Source organism: Orycteropus afer, unplaced genomic scaffold (assembly GCF_000298275.1).
Source record: "Orycteropus afer afer isolate SDZICR_OR568_19922 unplaced genomic scaffold, OryAfe1.0 scaffold00001, whole genome shotgun sequence".
Classification (NCBI taxonomy): Eukaryota; Metazoa; Chordata; class Mammalia; order Tubulidentata; family Orycteropodidae; genus Orycteropus; species Orycteropus afer.
Window position 1 is genome coordinate 37331013 of NW_006921588.1, and position 19784 is coordinate 37350796.

At 36.7% G+C, this 19784-nt stretch overlaps 1 protein-coding gene across 1 annotated transcript in view; it reads left to right on the plus strand.

The window, feature by feature from the left end:
• LOC103203129 (sodium channel protein type 3 subunit alpha) overlaps window positions 1–19784 on the plus strand; it is a 115351-nt gene that overhangs the window by 85139 nt on the left and 10428 nt on the right. Inside the window, exons 17-20 of the mRNA XM_007948320.2 lie at window positions 2260–2380; window positions 3896–4050; window positions 4845–5018; window positions 17620–17742. Coding sequence (XP_007946511.1) covers window positions 2260–2380; window positions 3896–4050; window positions 4845–5018; window positions 17620–17742 — 573 coding nt within the window. The remainder of the gene's footprint in view (window positions 1–2259; window positions 2381–3895; window positions 4051–4844; window positions 5019–17619; window positions 17743–19784) is intronic.

Below are 19784 nucleotides of genomic sequence, written 5' to 3' on the forward strand. Positions count from 1 at the left end.
TTTGACTGCTAACCAGAAGCCTATTGGTTCAAACCCACCAGCCACTGCTCAGAATAAAGGTTGAGAAATCTACTTCCATAGCGATACTGCCTTGGAAACCCTAGGAGGGGTCGCTGTGAGTCAGATCAGACTTGATGGCAGTTCGCTTGTTTTATATATATATACACACACATATAAAGGAAAGAAGTGGAATGGACTAAACATTTTATAAAATTTATCATGGAGAGATTGTACAGGAAATAAAGATTTAACGCAGGAGATGGACAATGACCTAAGCAGAGAAGAAATGATTGAGCTTGAATTAGCCAAGAGGAAGAAGAAAAAACAGAACCTTTTATAACCTCAAAATCACATTGTTTTTTACTGGTGTTAATTTATGAAGTGGATATTATTCCTGCCACTTATCAAATGCCATGGTGTCCAATGTAGAAAACACCAGTGAACTTGAAAGAGAAGGGTTAGTTGGTGAGCCCAATCAATCATCCAGTGTTTTCTTGGTTACACCAGGAGCTGCTGCAATTCTATACAGTGGTAGCTTTTCTAGGCCTGTCTTAAAAGAACAAAAAATATCTTGACTGCAATAGGCAGAAATATTTTGGAAGAAGAAAATATGTGTGGTTTCCCCACATCCAAAATCTAGAGGAATTTTACGGTAGAAATTTCTGTATTATAGTGATCCTGAGAACCATCAGCCAAAAATGGTGGCCTCAATTCTCTGTTTAGCATACTTAAGGCTAAAAGACACTGCATTATAGAATTATGTTTTGACTTAAAGTAATTTTCATAATATATATAGTTGGACATTGTTAATGTCATCCTCAAAGTAACAGCACAGAAGGGATCATCTTGATACTACTCTTCTTTTCATATTCTAAAATATTAAATTACATTTGCATTATAATTTCAATAAATCAGGAATTCTGATTTACAAATTTTCCCCAATATACTTGTGCTTAACCAAAAAAAAAACAAATCCACTGCCATCGAGTCAATTCTGACTCATAGTAACCCCCATTGGGTTTCCAAGGCAGTAAATCTACAGAAGTAGATTGCCCAGTTTTCCTTCCACAGAGTGGCTGGTGGGTTTGAACCTCCAACCTTCTGGTTAGCAGTCAAATAAATGCTTTAAGCACTGCGCCACCAGAGCTCCTTATACTTGTGCTTAGGGAGTCGTTTAGACATTTTTGGATAATACATTAACTCCTTCAGCAGACTACAGCAGAGTCAGCCTGCCATTTAGTTACTGAAATCAGTGGGGGTCTTTGAAGCCACTAGTATGTCCATGCACAAAAATTTAATTCTAAAACGTTTGCATTACCTAGGTAGTGCTGTGTCTTGTCTTTGTATCAGTTTTCATAAAACACCACACATTCATAATGTCTTCCCAAGTGATCTAACAGTTCTTACTAGATATTTATGCTTCTAACACTGAAGTGACTCTTTCTATCCATGTGATGTGGCATGTCACAATGATTTAAAGGGAAAATTTGTAGTCTGATGACATGTTGAATTCAAAATGTGTTCCTAATGAACATCCATACAGATTCTGGACAATGCCATTTATGAAGAAATTTCCATTTCATTTATAGTTCTTTGGCAAGTATCACATTCATTTCAGCAGTTGAAAAAAAAGAAGAGGAGATCCATCATTTATCTGCTAGTAAAGTAGGAAGAAAATTATATAAGCCAGAGGAAAATATAGCTCAAAGTTGAAATATAATGACTGTGACTAATGTTAATGTGCTGCTCTTCTTTCTAAAATTACAGAAACATGGACAGTACTTAGAAACAACTGGTAATGTTCTTGCCCTCTAAAAATTTCCATCTGAAGAGGTGGAAATTACAATTTGATTTGATGCTTTTTAATTAATATAATCAGTAGTAGATGACAGCATATCCAATTTTTATCAAACTCTCTTGGTTTGGCCTGAGTACTAATTTATTATATTTTGGTGTGGCACTCATGTACAAATAAAGATCATAAAACATATTAATCAGTATAATCTATCCTTTCCAAATCACCCACACTGAATGCTGTCTAATCTTAATATTAGAAACTGTATGTATAAATCAGTTCAATATTTACGTTGTTTTAAGTATTAGGTCTTTAATTATGTCAAATTATTAGTACTGAATTATCAGTGATGTTTATAGTCAAATGCTACCACTGACTTTTTCCAGACTATGACAGAGCTTTTCCAAATTACCTTTAAAAAATGGAAGAAAAATCACATTTTTGCTATGGGGTTTTCTTTCCAGAAACTAAATGCAACTAGCTCATCTGAAGGAAGCACAGTAGATGTTGCTCCACCCCGAGAAGGTGAACAAGCAGAAACAGAACCTGAGGAAGATCTTAAACCAGAAGCGTGTTTTACTGAAGGTAAACAATCTTTAATAAGATTAAATACAACCTTCCCTCATTCCTGAAACAGATGTAATATACTTCATTTAAAGGAAATATTTGAAATAATTGATGATGGTATGCCTATCTGTTTTTCTCTTAACTCCTTAAAAAAAAGTCAGTCTATCAGTAGTTCCATATTACACTATAGCGGTGGCTGTGCCTGGACGGTTTAGCTGATGTGAAGTCTTTTCTTTCCATCCCTTACAATGTGGGGAACCAAACACCATGACATAAATGGAATGCTGCAAGTTGTCTCATTTATGCTTTACTCCCTTCAGACCGCATTGGCAGTGCAGTGGTTTAATTTATAGATACTATAATTAGAACCCATCCCTTACAGTTTTAAATGTGGTTATTTTTAAGTGTGGCAAGGGCTATTTTGGGATATAGATATGTTATAGAGCTTTGCCGGGAAGAATTGTAGTTGTTCTCACAGCAACCAGTACAGTGTCTTGCACACAGATCAATAAAGATTTGTTGATTTGACGTGAGTGAATTTAATCTGATGAGCACTAGCTCAGAGTTATAACAGAAAAGTGGATGGAAGTTCGAAATAATATGAAAGCTAAGAGGGAGAGTACAAAGGAATAAGATACTGACTGACAAGATGAGTCACAGGTGTGACTAAGGAAAGCAGTAAGGCTGAAAATAAATTCGCTCAGGAAAACTGACAGTGGCAGATACCTGGGAAGAGGGAGAGATTTTCTGTGCATGAGAAAAAGGAAGTGAAAACCTAGACTCTCATCAAAATATGAAGAACATGTAGTTTTAACATGTTGTTTTGTCCTAAACCTGAGAGGTACACCTGGACCCTATTTCCATCAATGGCACTGAGGCAAACAGAGACACTGACCACCCTGAAAAATAAAGCCATTCAACCTCAAACTATGCTTGGCAAAGCAATTCCTAAATTCTACGTGGCTGGCTAAATATACAAGTCTGAGAATAATTCACTATATAGAACGGATACTGAATATAGCTGTTGTTGTTGTTATATGCCATTGAGTCAGACCCGACTCATAGTGACCCCTCCTTGGGTTTCCGAGGAGGTATCACTACAGAAGTAGATTGCCCCATCTTCCTTCCGAGGAGTGGCTGGTGGGTTTGAACCATCAGCCTTGTGGTTAGCAGTCAAGTGCCTTAGGCACTACACTACCAGAGCTCCCACTGAATATAGCTAGGCAACCAAAAAAAAAAACAAAAAACAAAACTCGCTGCTGTCGAGTCGTATTCGACTCATAGCAACACCTCCTTGGGTTTCCAACGTAGTATCTCTACGGAAGTAGATTGCCCAATCTTCCTTCTGAGGAGTGGCTAGTGGGTTTGAACCGCCAGCCTTCTGGTGAGCAGTCACATGCCTTAGGCACTACACCACCAGAGCAAATTGTCCCATAAAATGCACAATTAGGGCAGAAGGCAAGAAAGATTTTTTTTTCCTATTTATGAATAAAATATATTTTTCTAATAAATTATATTTAACGTTATTTTTAGGATGTATTAAAAAGTTTCCATTTTGTCAAGTAAGTACAGAAGAAGGCAAAGGAAAACTCTGGTGGAATCTTCGAAAAACCTGCTACAGCATTGTTGAGCACAACTGGTTTGAAACTTTCATCGTCTTCATGATCCTCCTTAGCAGTGGTGCTTTGGTAAGTGAAATGTGTGTGGCAGAGAATCAAAGTCTCATAAACCATATTAGCCTCCAAAAGTACCAAAAACATTTAAGAATTGAAAGGGAAAGTATATACATGGCTTGCAGAACTTTGCAACCAAGGGTTTAACTATGCAAAATTCAGTACAGAACACATCAAACAAATGAAATGGCCAGATGGAATGTCTCATCTGGTGTTTATCTAACAGATGTTTCCCTCGTTTAGACAACCACTTGCACATTCTGTAACTACGTTACCTTCCATGTCAAATATCATCCAGTTTTCCTCAATAACTATATAAACTTACGAAATAAAAGTGTATTTTGCTTACTTCATATCTAATCACTTATTCTTTCAGAAGAAGCCAGATCATTCATATAATCATAGAAATTAATGTTGGAATAGGCCAACTCTATCCCTCATTTACAGAATTGCTATCATTTTCTGAGTTCATAGTACTTCTCTAAAAGCATGTCTTAGTAGTGGGAATTGTGATACAGGCTTTGGAGTGAGAGAACGAGAAGTATATATTAAATATTAAATTGTAAAGACAGTAAAAATAAAGAATTTCAACTCTTAAAGAGTGTGAAAAACTGAAATTTTCTTGCCAACATTTTGCCACTAAGTTTTTGTCTTTTAGATTTTTTTCTGGTGTTTATCAAAGTTTGTTTGTTATTAGCCATTGTGTATTAAATTACTGTTTTGTGCTCTGTAATACATTAAGTAATGTTATCCAGGGTTTGGCAAAGGCAAGTATTTAAGTAAAATAAAAAAGTATTCTTGGTTCACAGGCTTTTGAAGACATATATATTGAACAGCGAAAGACTATCAAAACCATGCTAGAATATGCTGACAAGGTCTTCACTTACATATTCATTTTGGAAATGCTTCTCAAATGGGTAGCCTATGGATTTCAAACATATTTCACTAATGCCTGGTGCTGGCTGGACTTCTTGATTGTGGATGTAAGTATTCTGAGTGATTTTTATGAAATTATTCTTAAAAGAAGCAAGCTTGACATTTCAAATATTTCTATGATTAAAACTGATTTTTGGGAACTTAGATGTATAATGCTGACACAATTATGCAGTTATTATTACTTTTTTTTAAATTACATGCAACGGTGAGGAATGTATCATGGAAAAGGGTAAAGGAAGTCCTAATAAAGTGGAAAGTGGTAGAGAAAACAAAGACGGAAGCAGTTTCTCAATACTACAGGCAGAAACTCTTCCTTTTTCTGCCTGGGAACCACAGGGTAAAAGAATAGCTAAACAACTGTTAATTAGACAGTTCAATTAAAAAAAATCTCCAGGAGGTAAAATCAAGCCAGATTTGAGGTCAGGAGTTGTAACAATTATACTTTAGTCCCTTGTTAGAGTATATATGACTAATGTTAAATTAGAAGCTGTGGTGGCATAGTGGTTAAAGCATTTGGCTGCTAATCAAAAGATTGTTGGTTCGTATCCATTAGCTGCTCCATGGGAGAAAGATGAGGCATTCTGCTTCTCTAAAGATTTGCAGCCCTGGAAACTCTATGAGACTGTTCTACTCTGTCCTAGAAGGTTGCTATGAGTCAGAACCAACTTGATGGCAGTGAGTTTGGGTTTTTTTTTTGTGTGTGTGTGTGGTTGTGATGTTAAATTACCCCATTTTCTCCATTCATTCAACCACATGTCCACAGAGCCAATAAAATACATTTCCATTATTCAGTCAATAGTTAGATATACTAGCTAATCAGATATTTACTGTGCAAAGAAGTATAGGAGCCCTGTTCTGAATCCAATTACCCTGGGGTGAGTAGTCATAGGAACACTGCCAATTATGGGATCGGTCTAACTTGCAGTTTACATTTTTATTCCAAGTGAGAGAGACTCTGGGATAAAATGACAGTCATCTGGTTCTTTGTAGTCTGTGATATTCCACTGTACAGGCTTCACAGCCTCCCAACAAAACAAGGTGCTATAAGCACTATCTCTAGCACATTTCCCAGCAATGAGAGAGCACTTTATTTTAGCTCTAACACTTGCCAATATCAATCAATGATTGCCGTATGTATGCATTCATTCTTTTTATCATTTTTGACAAGTCTGGAACTATCTAAATTCCATTCCCCTTCCTCCCACACACAGATAAATCTATAACCAAAATATGTTTAACCCTTTAAATTGATGAGAAATCTACCAAGTTGCTTTTAATAGAAAAGAAATTACTTTTATATCCGTGGCTGGTCTTTCATGAATAATACAAATAAACCTTAGTACTGTTCTAAAAAGTTATCCATTCAGGAAAGTTACAAATAGTCTTACATTCTATAGCTGGAATGTATCTTAAACAATAGCTAGTCTTAATTCTAGACATTAGGCAACTGAAGCTTCAGTTTAAGCAATTCTCTTAAAATAGCACAATTACTTAGTAACAAAGAAAGTCCAGAGAAGATAATCCTTCACTGTCTACTCTCTCCTCCATATACTGATGTACTGATGGTCAACTCTGTCGTAGACTGCAGCGAGGTCAAGTAATATATAAGAACTAAGAATTGACTATTGGATTTAGCAAGATGGAAGTCATTGGTTTCATGGATGAAGACAGCTCAAGAAAGTGACAGAGATAAAATGCTGATTAACAAGGTAGTGGCAAGAATGGTAGATGGAGCGATAAAGAGAGTTAACAATGATAATTCAGGCTAGAATCATGTAAGACAATTTAAACCTTCCTTCTGTCTGCCAGAATATTGCACTAGATGGACAACCTGTTCTGATTCAATGTAATGATTCCTTTCTTCTTATACAAAGGTAAAAAATGTACTATCTTCATGTAAAAAAGCAAATATACTATAAATGCTGTTGGTCTTACAGTGAACTAAATATATAATGTATTGGAAAATTTTGAGAATTCTTATGGTTTTATGGATTATACATAAACATCAACCCTTGGAAAATTCATCTAAGTGTCTATCATCATATCAACTTTGGCTCTAAATTATGCTAAGGTGCTAATGTACCCAAAATATATTTCAGTAAAAGAGTCAACCATTATGAAATATTTTTTGCCATAGGAGATTTTCACTTCACAAAAAGCATAGGTTGCTGATATGGCCTATGTTTTCCATTCTGAATCTGCCTTTCTGCTTGCTCAGGGGTTCCTTAGAAACTCCATATGCTGTTCTGTTGAAATGAACAAAAGCAGATTAGGGACACTTCTCAATGCTGATATGCATTTTGAATTACCAGCAGGTCTTAGAACCTAGTGGTTCCTGCCTTGGATCTTAACATTATTCATGACATATTGGTGTCCTCAATAAGGAAGCCAAAATTGTTGCTTTTATTCACATTGATAGCATAATTTGATGCCTAACACTTTATAAGTGCTTATTATGATAATCGGTGATTATGGTCAATGAAGCATGAACTACTATTAAAGGAGATTCAATTATAACAGGTATAACGTAGAAGTTAAAATATGGTTTTAAAGTCAGATCTTTTCAAAAGATCTATACAAAGAAAACTGCAAAGCATTACTACAAGAAACAAAAAAAGACCTACATAAACCAAAGACTATACCATGCTCATGAATAGGAAGACTTAACATTGTGAAAAGGGCAATAATACCCAAAGCAACCTATAGATATAATGCAATCCTGATACAGATTCCGTAATCATTCTTTGAGGCTACAGAAAAACTAGTCACCAGCTTTAAGATACTTCCGATAAGAAAACATCACTAAAGGAAAAAAAAAAAAAATTAGAAGGCCTCACACTCTCTGATATCAAACCCTACTATACACCTACACTCATTAAAACAGCCTGCTTTGGTACAATGACAGACACATAGACCTATGGAACAGAATTGATAATCCAGAAGTAAATCCAACCATCTACAGACACCTGATCTTTGACAAAGAGCCAAAAACAATTAAATGGGGAAGACAGAGTCTCTTTAACAAATGGTGCTGGCAAAACTGGATATCCATTTGCAAGAAAATGAAACAGGATCCACATTTCTCACCACATACGAATACTCTGATGTATATCAAAGACCTACATATAAAATGTAATATCATAAAACCATCAAAGAAAAAATAGGACAAGCTTAGGGGCCCTAATACATGGCATAAATACACTCTCGAACATAACTGAAGATGCACAGCCAGAAGACAAACCACCCAACTGGGACCTCTTACAGTTAAACATTTATGTGCATCAAAAGATTTTGCTGAAGGACTAAAAAGAGAATCTAAGAACTGGGGGGAAAACTGGCAATGACATATCAGACAAGAGACTAATCTCTAAAATATACAGAAAACGTCAACATCTCAACAAAATGACCAAAAATCCAGTTAAAAAATGGGTAGAGGACATGAACACACTACCAAAGAAGACATTCAAGCAGCTAACAAACACGTGAAATGTTCCTGATCATTAGCCACTGGAAAAAGCAACAATGATATATCACCCTAACATTAACAGCAAAGTTTAAAAAAAAAAAAAAAATGGTTTACACACACAAAGAATAATTCTTTGAAAGTTACCAGGAGTGGGAGAGGAAGAGAAGGGAAATTATTAACTCAAACATGTATTAACCTGGGTGAAGGGAAAGGCAATAAACAGTAAGGAGGAGATAAGCACAAAATAATCAAGGCAGAGGAAGATACTGGGAGGAGCACAAGAGAGAAAGGCAACAAAGGTAAATACTATAAGATGCACAGTCCTGCAACAGCAGTACTAACAATAATCTACAAGTTGATACATGGATAGACACTCAAGTTGAACAAGTACGGGAAGGTCAATGGACCTACACCCTCAATATATACAGGTTTGACAAAGAATACTTCTACATATGTATTAATATGTGCTGAAAATGTATCCATGGATACAGTAAAACATATAGGGGACAAAGTTGTGAAAACTTCTTAGCCATAACAAAATACCTTGAAGGAATGAGTCCCTGCCCATAGGAGCTCAGGACCATAATCTTGGGAGTCAATTGGCCTAATATACTCCACAAAGACAATGTTCTATATCCTACTTTGATGAGTAGCAACTGATGTTTTAAAAACTTGCAAGTGGCTATTTAATGTGTAACTATTGGTCTTTCTCTGTCCGGAGCAAAAAACTGAAGAAAATTGAAGACGCAAGGAAACAATTAGTCCAAAGGACTAATGTACCATGTGAACCCCAGCCTCAATGACCCTGTGACCAGAAGAACTACCTGGTACCTGGCTAATACTGCTGGCCACTCTCAAAGGGATCACAAGAGGTCTCAGACAGAATGGGAAAAAAAAAAATGTGGAATAAAACTCAACATCATTAAAAAAAAAAAAAGACCAGACTTACTAGTCTAATGGAAACTAGTAGAACTTCTGAGACTATGGCCTAAACTTAGACATCCTTCAAGCTGGGAACTGAACTGACACCTATGGCTCAACTTTCAGCCAAATGATGAACAGACCTCTAAGGTAAACAGAAACACCAGGAATTAATACACTCATTCAAACAACATCAAGAGGGAAGGATTTCCACAGAGGCAAAATTAAGAAGGCAGGAAGGAATAGGAAAGACAAAGGGAAACAGCAAATACTGGGAAGATGTTGGAAAAGTGTTGTTACATTGTGGGGATTACAATGAAATGTCACAAAACAAAATGTGTATAAAATGTTGGAAGGTTTCAGAAAATGGCAGAATAGGCAGACAAACTACACAGACCCTCTTCAACAAAGAAAAGGGGAACCAATTAACACAGATACAGAAGATAATCCTGGAGCCCTGAGCTTTGAAAGGAGGGATACAAAAGTGGACTAAACTCCAACTAGTAGAAGAACCTGTCCGAAAACACTGAAAAAGGAGACATATGGAGCTGCAGGCTGTAAGCAATCCTAACGATATGGACAGCTTGGATATTGCCAAGTGGTGTTAGGACCTAAGAATTAACCTGAAAGTCAGCCCTGCTAGCCAGGAGCTGCATGGAGGACTACACTGGTGGCTGTTGAATAGGAGGAAGCAGCAAAGAGAGAGACAGGCTGAGCTGTGGACATTTGCCTGTCCAGAGAGCACAGCCATTTTGAATGTTTACAAGCAGTTTGAACATTTTGGATATTTAAAGCAACAGCATTTTCTCAGATTCCAGGGACCTAAGAATAGGCTCCACCTGCCAGGGACCCAAGGACAATCTGGACATGAACGACAGGAAAGATGTGATACTGCCCTTGTTACCTGTTCTGGTTACCTAGTGCCACTTTCACAAGAATATACCACAAATGGGATGACCTTAACAAACAGGAATTTATTCTTACAATTCGGAGGCTTTAAGTCCAAGTTCAAAGTACCAAGCTCTAGGGGCTGAGTGAAAGCCCATCAACCTTGGGGGCTAGCTCTGCCTCCTGCTCCCAGCCCACTGGAGCATTTCTTCACTCAGACAGCTGCTGGCTGCTGAGGCTGACAAACCCAAGGTTGACAAGTAAAAAGGCACAGTCCTGATGTTACCAAACCACATGGCAGGCCATTTATTCAATTCCATTATAAGTCCTAAGGTTGTCAGAGCATGGCAGGCTGGTGAATAGACACATCTACATGCAGGGTTTAAAGTGCCATAAGCTAGAGGCCATTCCCAAAGCTGCTTCTTATATATGGGAAGCAGACCACACACCCAAAGCAGCTACTCAACTGCTTGTGGTAGATCCCACCATGGAGTTGATTGCCAGTCTCATCATGGGGAATAACTACCACCAGCTGCCCAGCCGCTCAACCAGGCCCAGCCAAGTTGACCCACAGACATAACCACCAAATTACTATTATACCCCACACTCTCTTGGTGAATGGAGGTGCAACCATCCCTCACTACCACCCACCTTCGGGGCTGGCAGGAATTCTATCCCTGTCTGGGTGCTCTGATGGAGCCTGGGTGCTCTGCCCCACCCTGCCCAGATTTTATTTCCCTTTTTTTAAGTTTATTAGTTTTTGTCTGTTTTAAAATAATTGCTATTATTATTATTATTACTGTCCTTTTTATTATTATTATTTATTCTTCCCTTCCCAGGTTCTAGTTTTCAGCTTTTCCTCTCTTCCCTGTTCCTGGTTCCCTTTTTTTTTTTCTTTCTCATGGTTAACCCCATTCCTTGTTTTTCTTTTTGCATTTTTCCCATGTTTTTCTTCTTTATTCTCCTACTCTGCCTCTTTTCTCTTTTTGCCCCCTCCCCAGATATTATGGGGTTTATTTGTTGTTGTCGCTTGTTTGTTTTTCTTTTCTTTTTTCTTTTATTGCTGATTATTCCTGTGTTTGTGTGGTGTGTTTTCTGTCCACTTGCTTTTACTTTTTTGATGGCTTTTCAATCATTGTATTTGTCTAACTGAGTGGGAGACGGCAACCGTGCCCATACAATGCAACCACACTCACACCTCCTGCAGATCCATTTACTGAGTGAAAGTCACCACTTCCTTCTCCACCAACTGGCCGACAATAAACAACCACCAAGAAGATCCTGACTCACCCTTAACTGCTCTTCACAAACAGTTAACAGAGATCTAAATACAACAACATCACAATGTCTCAAAGACAACAGACCATCACAGTTCACACAAAAAAGCAAGATAAAGTGGTAGAAACAAGGGAGCAAGATACAGACCCAAAACACATCCCTGTGCAAGAAGCAGCATTGGAACTCCCTGATAAGGAATTCAAAGGAATTATACCTAGGTATCTTCAAAGGATTAAGAGACAGAGCAAGGAAAACACTGACACAATTAAGTAAAATACAGACAAAACCCTAGAACAATTTCAGAAGAAAATACAAGAACAAAATGACAGAATAAATGAAAAATTAGAAATGATACAAAATCTACAGATAGAAATCCAGAAGATTAACACTAATTTTCAGAAATAGATAACACATGGAAAGTGCAAAGGAGTAGAATTGAATCAATGGTAGACAGAATTAATGAGATTGAAGACAAATACCTGAATCCTTCTTTGAAAAGGGATCAATCAGAAAAAAAAAAAAAAATGAAGAAAGCCTAAGGTTCACGTGGAATACCATCAAAAGGAATAACCTACATGTAACCAGAATTCCAGAACAGGAAGAGAAAAAGAAAACCACTGAGAAAACTGTTGAAGATTTGTTGGAAGAGAACTTTCCTGATATGATGAAAGATGAGAATATATCTATTGAGGAGGTCCAGCAAACCCCAAACAGGATAGACCCAAAAGAAAGTCTCCAAACATATCCTCATCAAACTCACCAACACCAAAGACAAAGACAGAATCTTGAAAGCAGCATGGGAAAAATGAAAAGTTACCTAAAAAACAACCAATAAGTATAAGCTCTAATTTTTCAGCAGAAACCATGTAAGCAAGAAGACAATGGTATGGAATATATAAAACCCTGAAAGAGAAAAATTTCCAACCAAGAATAATATACCCCACAAAATTGTCCCTCAAATATGATGGTGAAATTAGGAGATTTTGAGATAAGCAGAAAATAAGGGAATTTGTTAAAACCAGACCAACCTTACAAGAGATACTAAAGGGAGTCCTTTGAACAGAGAACCAATAATAGCAAACAACAATCAATCATTAATACACAAAATGACATAACTGAGAAAACAACTCAGCTATGGAAATGTCCAAGTAAAATAAACATACAAAATTATAAACAGGGAACCAGAGATATCAATTGGCAAATGAGGACAACAACAAACCAAAAAGAGGGAAAAATAGTGTAGTTACAGAACTTCTAAATGGTGAGGAAGTCAAGAGAGTTACAAGATAGAATGGACTGTTCTAAACTCAGGAAGAAAATTATAAATCACAGGGTAACCTCAAAGAAAAATGATAAACCTTCACAGCACAATAAAAAAGAGGACAAGCACAAATATTCAGCAAATACTAAAACAACAGCAACAAAGGAAATGATAACACGATTCATAAACATAATGAGCTCAGCACAGAAAATAATATGGAACAAAGAAACCAGGAACACCATGAAAAAACACATAACAAAATGACAGCAACCAATTCATACTTGTCGATAATCACAATAAATGTCAATGGATTAAATGCACCACTGAAGAGACAGAGAGTTCCAGACTGGATAAGAAAATATAACCCATCAATATGCTGTCTACAAGAGACAAACCTTAGAGGCAAAGATGAAAATAGACTAAAAATCAAAGGTTGGAAAACGATGTATCAAGCAAATGGCAATCAAAAAAGAGCAGGCGTGCCAATATTAATTTCTGATCAAATTGACTTTAAGACAAAAACCACCACACAAGACAAGGTAGGACATTATATAATGATTAAAGAATCAATTGAATGAGAAAATATAACCATAATAAATATCTATGGACCCAATGAAAAGCCCCAAAATACATAAATCAGACTTTAACAGAATTGAAAAGGCAAATATATGACTCCATGGTCATAGTAGGAGACTTTAACACACCACTTTCAATGAAAGATAGAACAACTGGAAAGTAACTCAACAAAGACTCTGAAGAGCTAAACAATACAATCTACTAACTGGACCTTACAGATATCTACTTCACCCAACAGCAGCACAATATACATTCTTTCCCAGTGCACATGGAACATTTTCCATGATAGACCATATGTTAGGCCATAAAGCAAGTCTTAATAAATTGAAAAACATTGAAATACTGCAAAGCATCTTCTCAGATCACAATGCTATCAAATTAGAAAACAACAATAGGAAGACCAATGGAAAAAGAGCAAATACATGGAAACTGAACAATACCCTCCTTAAGAACGATTAGGTAATAGAAGAAATAAGCAATGAAATTAAAAAATTCCTTGAATCAAACAAGAATGAAAACACAACACACCAAAATCTTTGGGACACAGCAAAAGCAGTGATTAGAGGCCAATTTACAGCAATAAATGCACATATCAAAAAAGAAGAGCCAAAATCAACACCTTAAACCAGCATCTCCAACAATTAGAAAAAGAACAGCAAGAAAAACCCATAGTCACCAGAAGAAAGAAAATAATAGATTCTAGCAGAAATCAATGAAACAGAAAATAAAAGCAATAGAAAACATCAACAAGACTAGAAGTTGTTTTTGTTAAAAGATGAATAAAATTGGCAAACCACTGGCAAATTTAACAAAGGAATAGAGGGATAGAATACAAATAACACAAATAAGAAATGAAATGGGTGACATCACAACAGAACCAACTGAAATAAAAAGTCTTAAGATCAGGATACTATGAAGAACTGTACTATGACAAATTTGAAAATCTTTAAGAAATGAATAGATTTAAAGAAACACACTACTTACCTAAACTAACACAGACTGAGGTGGAAAAGTTGAACAGACCCTTAACAAAAGAAGAAATTGAAGAGTTCATAAAAAATTACCAACAAAAGAAAAGTCCTGGCCCAGACAGTTTCATCAGAGAATCCTACCAAACATTCAGGGAAGAACTGACATCAATCCTAACTCAAATTATTCCAAAGCATAGAAAAGGATGGAACCCTCCCTAATTCATTTTATGAAGCAAGCATAACCTTGATACCAAAACCAGGCAAAGACATCACTCAAAAGGAAAAAGACAGACAAATATCCCTCATGAAGAATGGATAACCAAACTATGGTACATGCACACAATGGAATACTATGCAACCATAAAGAATAACACAGAATCTGCAAAATACCACATAATGTGGATGAACTTGGGGGACACTATGCTGAGTGTAATAAGTCAGTCACAGAAAGACAAATACTGTATTAGTCCGTTATTGTAAAAAGTCAAGGAAAGGTTTTTATATGAAAGGAAATTTTTTTGTTGGTTACCAGGGGTGGTGGGGAGCTCTGGTAGCATAGTGGTTAAGACACTTGCCTGCTAACCAGACGGCTGGCGGTTCAAACCCACCAGCCACTCCTCGGAAGGAAGGTTGGGCAATCCTACTTCCGTAGTGATAACTGCCTCGGAAACCCAAGGAGGGGTCGCTATGAGTCGGGGCCGACTCGACGGCACATAACAACAACAACAACAACAAGGGGTGGTGGTGGTGGTGAGGAGGGTACTCTGTTAGATAAGTAGAGACAAGTATTGATTTGGGTGAAGAGAAGGGCAATATACCAAATGTGAGCAATGAACACAGTGGCACTGAGAAAGTGGAAGACACAGAGAGGTGCATGGGAAGTACAAGCAACAAAAATGAACCCTTTTGCACATACAGTAAGTACTGCATTGTCAGTGAAGGCAAACATTGATGTATGGGTAGATAGATGGGTGGACAGGCTGAACTATGAGACATGTCTATGCAGGGGAGAATATGCCCAAGACCATGTATAGGGTTGGCAGACAATGTTTCTACAAGTGTATTTGTATGTTCTGTAAGAATTCCCAGGTATACAGTAGAGCTGACAAGTGGCAAGGTTGTAGTCACTCCTTAGCCACAGCCACCTACCCAGAGGAAGTGAGTAGCTGGACCTGTAGGCTTCGGACCATAGTCACAGGGAACATCAAGCTTTATTGGCATAACATACTGCACAAAACATTGTTCCACCTCCTACTCTGGCAAGTAGCGACTGGGATCTTAAAAACTTCCAAGTGGCTATCTAGATGCAGTGATGGGTCTCTCCTCATCCAGAGCAAAGAAGAATAAAGAAAACCAATGACACATGGAAACAATTAGTCCAAGTGACTGGTACACCCTGCCACCTTCAGCCTATATAACTATGAGTCCAGAAGAACTAGATGGTGCCCGACTACCACTGTCAACCACTTGGAGGGGGATCTCTGTAGGAGATCCTGGATAGAGTGGAAGAGCAATGTGGAACAAAACTCAAAATGATTAAAAAAAAAAAAAGGACCAAGTTTGCAGTTCTGATAGAGCGTGATGGAACCACTGAGACTATGGCCCCTAGCTGCCCTTCAGGTCTGGAATTGAACCCACTCCTGTGGCTTCCAGCCAAATAAAATATAGGCATAGGAGCTGAACATTTACATTAGGTAGATAAACTCCTTGGAGAGATCAGTCGTGGGAGAATAGAAGACTGTGTATGCACAGGGAGATAGCTCAGGAGGCAGGAGTGCATGGGTGGGAAGGACACAGGGAAGAGGTAACTATGAGAAAGAAGTGGGAGGGGAGCTGTTGCATTGTGGGAAATTGAAGTCAATGTCTTGAGACAAAGTATATGTGGGCTGCTATACAGAAAGTGAATTTGCTCTGTAAACTTTCCCCCAAATCTCAATAAATTAAAAAAAAAAAAGTGTAAAAATTGTTGAATGGAAAATCAATTTTCTCTGTAAATTTTTACCCAAATTACAATTAAAAAAAAGAAAAAGATTCTGCAATTGTTAGAAATAGTGAAAAAACACGGACAATAAATTAGCAAAAACGAATTATGGACTATCATGTAAACACTTAAAATAATACAATGATTCTCCATATCCCTACGTTAGGGAGCTCCAAGATATTAACTGAACAAAAAAAGCAAAGGAAGTTTCAGAAAATGTGTACAGTATGATAGCACTTGTGTCAGAAAGCAAAATAGAACTAGAAAAACTAAAGATGGGAGGGAGGAAAGGAGAACTTTACACATGTTAAATCACATGCATTATTAAATTTAAAGTAATAAAATTGAAAAAAAAAAAAGTCACATCTTTTGGGTTCAAGCCTCAGCTCTACCTCTTCTTAGCTGAGTGTACTTTTTTCCCCTCAATTTTCTTACCAGTGAAAAGGTGGAAGTAATAGTGCCTCCTTCTTAGAATTTATATGTATGAGTCGCTTTGGAGAGAGCCTAGCATACAGTAATGCTCAATCAACGTTATTATACTGGAGGAAAATCAAAGCTAATAAAGTTCCCCCTGAAAGGACATGTCTTCTTTAACCATTCATATATGTATATAACATCAGTATATGTGTATATATATAAAAAAAATATGAAAACTCTGAATGAGATATACTATATTTCAACTTCTGTGATTTGGATAAAAATTGCTTAATTATTATGAAACTCCAACATAGTCTGATAAAATGTCTTTTCCAGGTAAAATTTCTCCTTTATTTATCCAACACATATTGACTAATACACATTCAACCAGACAGTATTATGCATGTTAAGAAAGGACTGTTTTATCCTATGTCATAAAAAGCTAATGTGACATGGAAGAGGAGATAAGATATCTAACCCAACTGATTCCCTTACAAAATAAATGTCTCCAGGAGACATAACCAACATGCTATGTAAATTCAGGAAAGAAATAATCAATGCAACTAAGCCCAGCTCCATGGAGGAGTTAGGCTGTGAAACAAACCCTGAATCATTAGTGGTATATGACAGGTTGAAATAGGCCCCTATAGGGTAAAATATCTAAATGAAGGGCTTCATACATATTTATTAAAAAAATGAAAGAGGACTCTGGTTTCATTGGTAAGAAAAACAATAGCATGAGACAGGTTAGTAACATAAGATGATCCCACTATGTGAAAGATGAAGGCTGCCAAGACAGATTTATTTAATATCACCCAATTCTATGCCTTTGGTCAACAGTTTATTTCCTGGTGGTAATGATTTTTTTTTTTTTTTTCTCCTTTTGTAGGTTTCTTTGGTTAGCTTAGTAGCCAATGCTCTTGGCTACTCAGAACTTGGTGCCATCAAATCCCTACGGACACTACGAGCTTTGAGACCTCTAAGAGCCTTATCCCGATTTGAAGGAATGAGGGTAAGATGAATAAAAGCACTCCAGTGACTCATGTTTAAAAAGAAAATGTAGGTAATGATTTAGAGACAGAGGGGCACTATACTCTTTTGATACTTTTTTCATAGAGTTGTAGAATTTCAGAGCAGGAATCTTTGAGATCGTCTAAGCCTAGCTGGTGGTTCAAACCCACCAGCCACTCCTGGGAAGGAAGGTTGGGCTATCTACTTCGGTAGTAATACCCCCTCGGAAACTCAAGGAGGGGTCGCTATGACTCAGGTCCAGCTCAATGACATATAACAACAACAAAAACAACAACAACAAGCTTAGCCTCTAGAACAGAATTCTTTAAAAAGGCCCTCTGAAACTGTTTCCGGCAGAACCAGGACTAGAATCAGGTCTTCTGATCAGAATTCAAGGCTATTTCCACGACATCTAAAAGCCACATGCTGCCAGTTATTTCTTTTCATTGCCTTCATGCTTCTGAATGAATATTTACTACTGAAATACACCTTAGTAGTTTTTCTTCCTCTTAGCAGATATTTTAATTCCTAAAAATTACTGATAATGAATGAAAAGTAAAATAGTTTTTTGTGTGTATGCTTTACTTTTTTGTTGTTGTTTTTAAATAATATCTTTGAGTTTCTGGTAAAAGTTTACACCACCAGGAAGTTAGGGTCTCACTTGACAACTGCCACACAAATTGTTCAATGGCATTAGTTACATTTATCACAATATGTCAGCATTCATTGTGTTTTATTTGTTCCCTCTCCAGTACTCTAGTTTCCCTGTCCCTTTATGTTCTCATCATAACTTTTTGGAGTAATTGTTCACCTTTTGTTCTCATACTGATGGTTTTTAAGTAGGGCACCAATTGTATGGGAAATATCCTTTATCTTCTGTGCCACTATGCTATTTTGCTATAAGATGATATCAGCAGTCGTAGGTTTACACAGTGTTTGCAGGGAAACTGTTTCAGTTTCTCTCTTTAAAAAAAAAAGAGGAAAAATTTGAGTTGTGCTGCATATTTTTCTCCCATTCTATCTGGGACCAACTCTTCTGACACTGGCCAGGACAGTCAGTGGTGCCATCTACCTTGTCTACTTATAAAAGAGGGAGCATGCAATATTTGTCCTTATATTATTGAATTATTTTACTTATGTGCTTTACTAATTGAAATATTATCAGTAATACAAATAGTTGTTGTATAAGAAAATAGCCTAACATCATAACCTTTGACAAAGCTGTATATTCTAAGCAAAGTACAGGGTTAGGATAACTACCTAAGCATTTCAGGCAAATTCTGAGATTTGTTTTGGACATCTCTGTCTCTTAACTGAGCGTTCGGAATGAGGTTCACTTTTTCCACAGTGCTTTTACTTCCCTCTCTAGCACTTTTCCTTAGCATATATTTTATGTGTCTAAACAAAATACAAAGTTATATATCTACAGACCCATCTGCCAAGCCCCTCAAAATACTATTTAGTGTAAAGGCCAGATTTGTTTACTCCAGCATACACATACATATGGATATTGAATTGCTTCTAGGCCATAGGGCCTTTGTGTTGGGAGGTGGTTTGTTTGGGACAATAAAAACACTTCAGCCTTTATATGAAATTTCATTCGCCAAAGCAAACGAAACCATTCTCCAGACTTTCCAAGAGCATTTTAAGAACACACTTGCTTTTTACACTACAATTTTATTTCCATTGCTAAACAGAGTTACAGGACAAGATAAAACCCATAAAATTACTACACAACTTCAAGTTCTTTACACACCAATATTTTACAATTACTTACAATATTAAGCCTTTATATGTTTGCATCATTTTATATTTACAGTTCCTTTTTGTGGGGAGATAGAAATTGAACAAAATTAAATACTTACAAATTTGTTCCAATCTGAATATATTCTAAATTTTGCATTTTTAATTCAATTGATTGGCAGAATTTATATTCCCATTGTAAAATAAGCTAATATGCATCATGCATTTATTTGACAATAAGAGAACTGATGAATGCCGTTTTAAATAAATTTAAGTTGGAAAAAAATGGTCTATAAAATA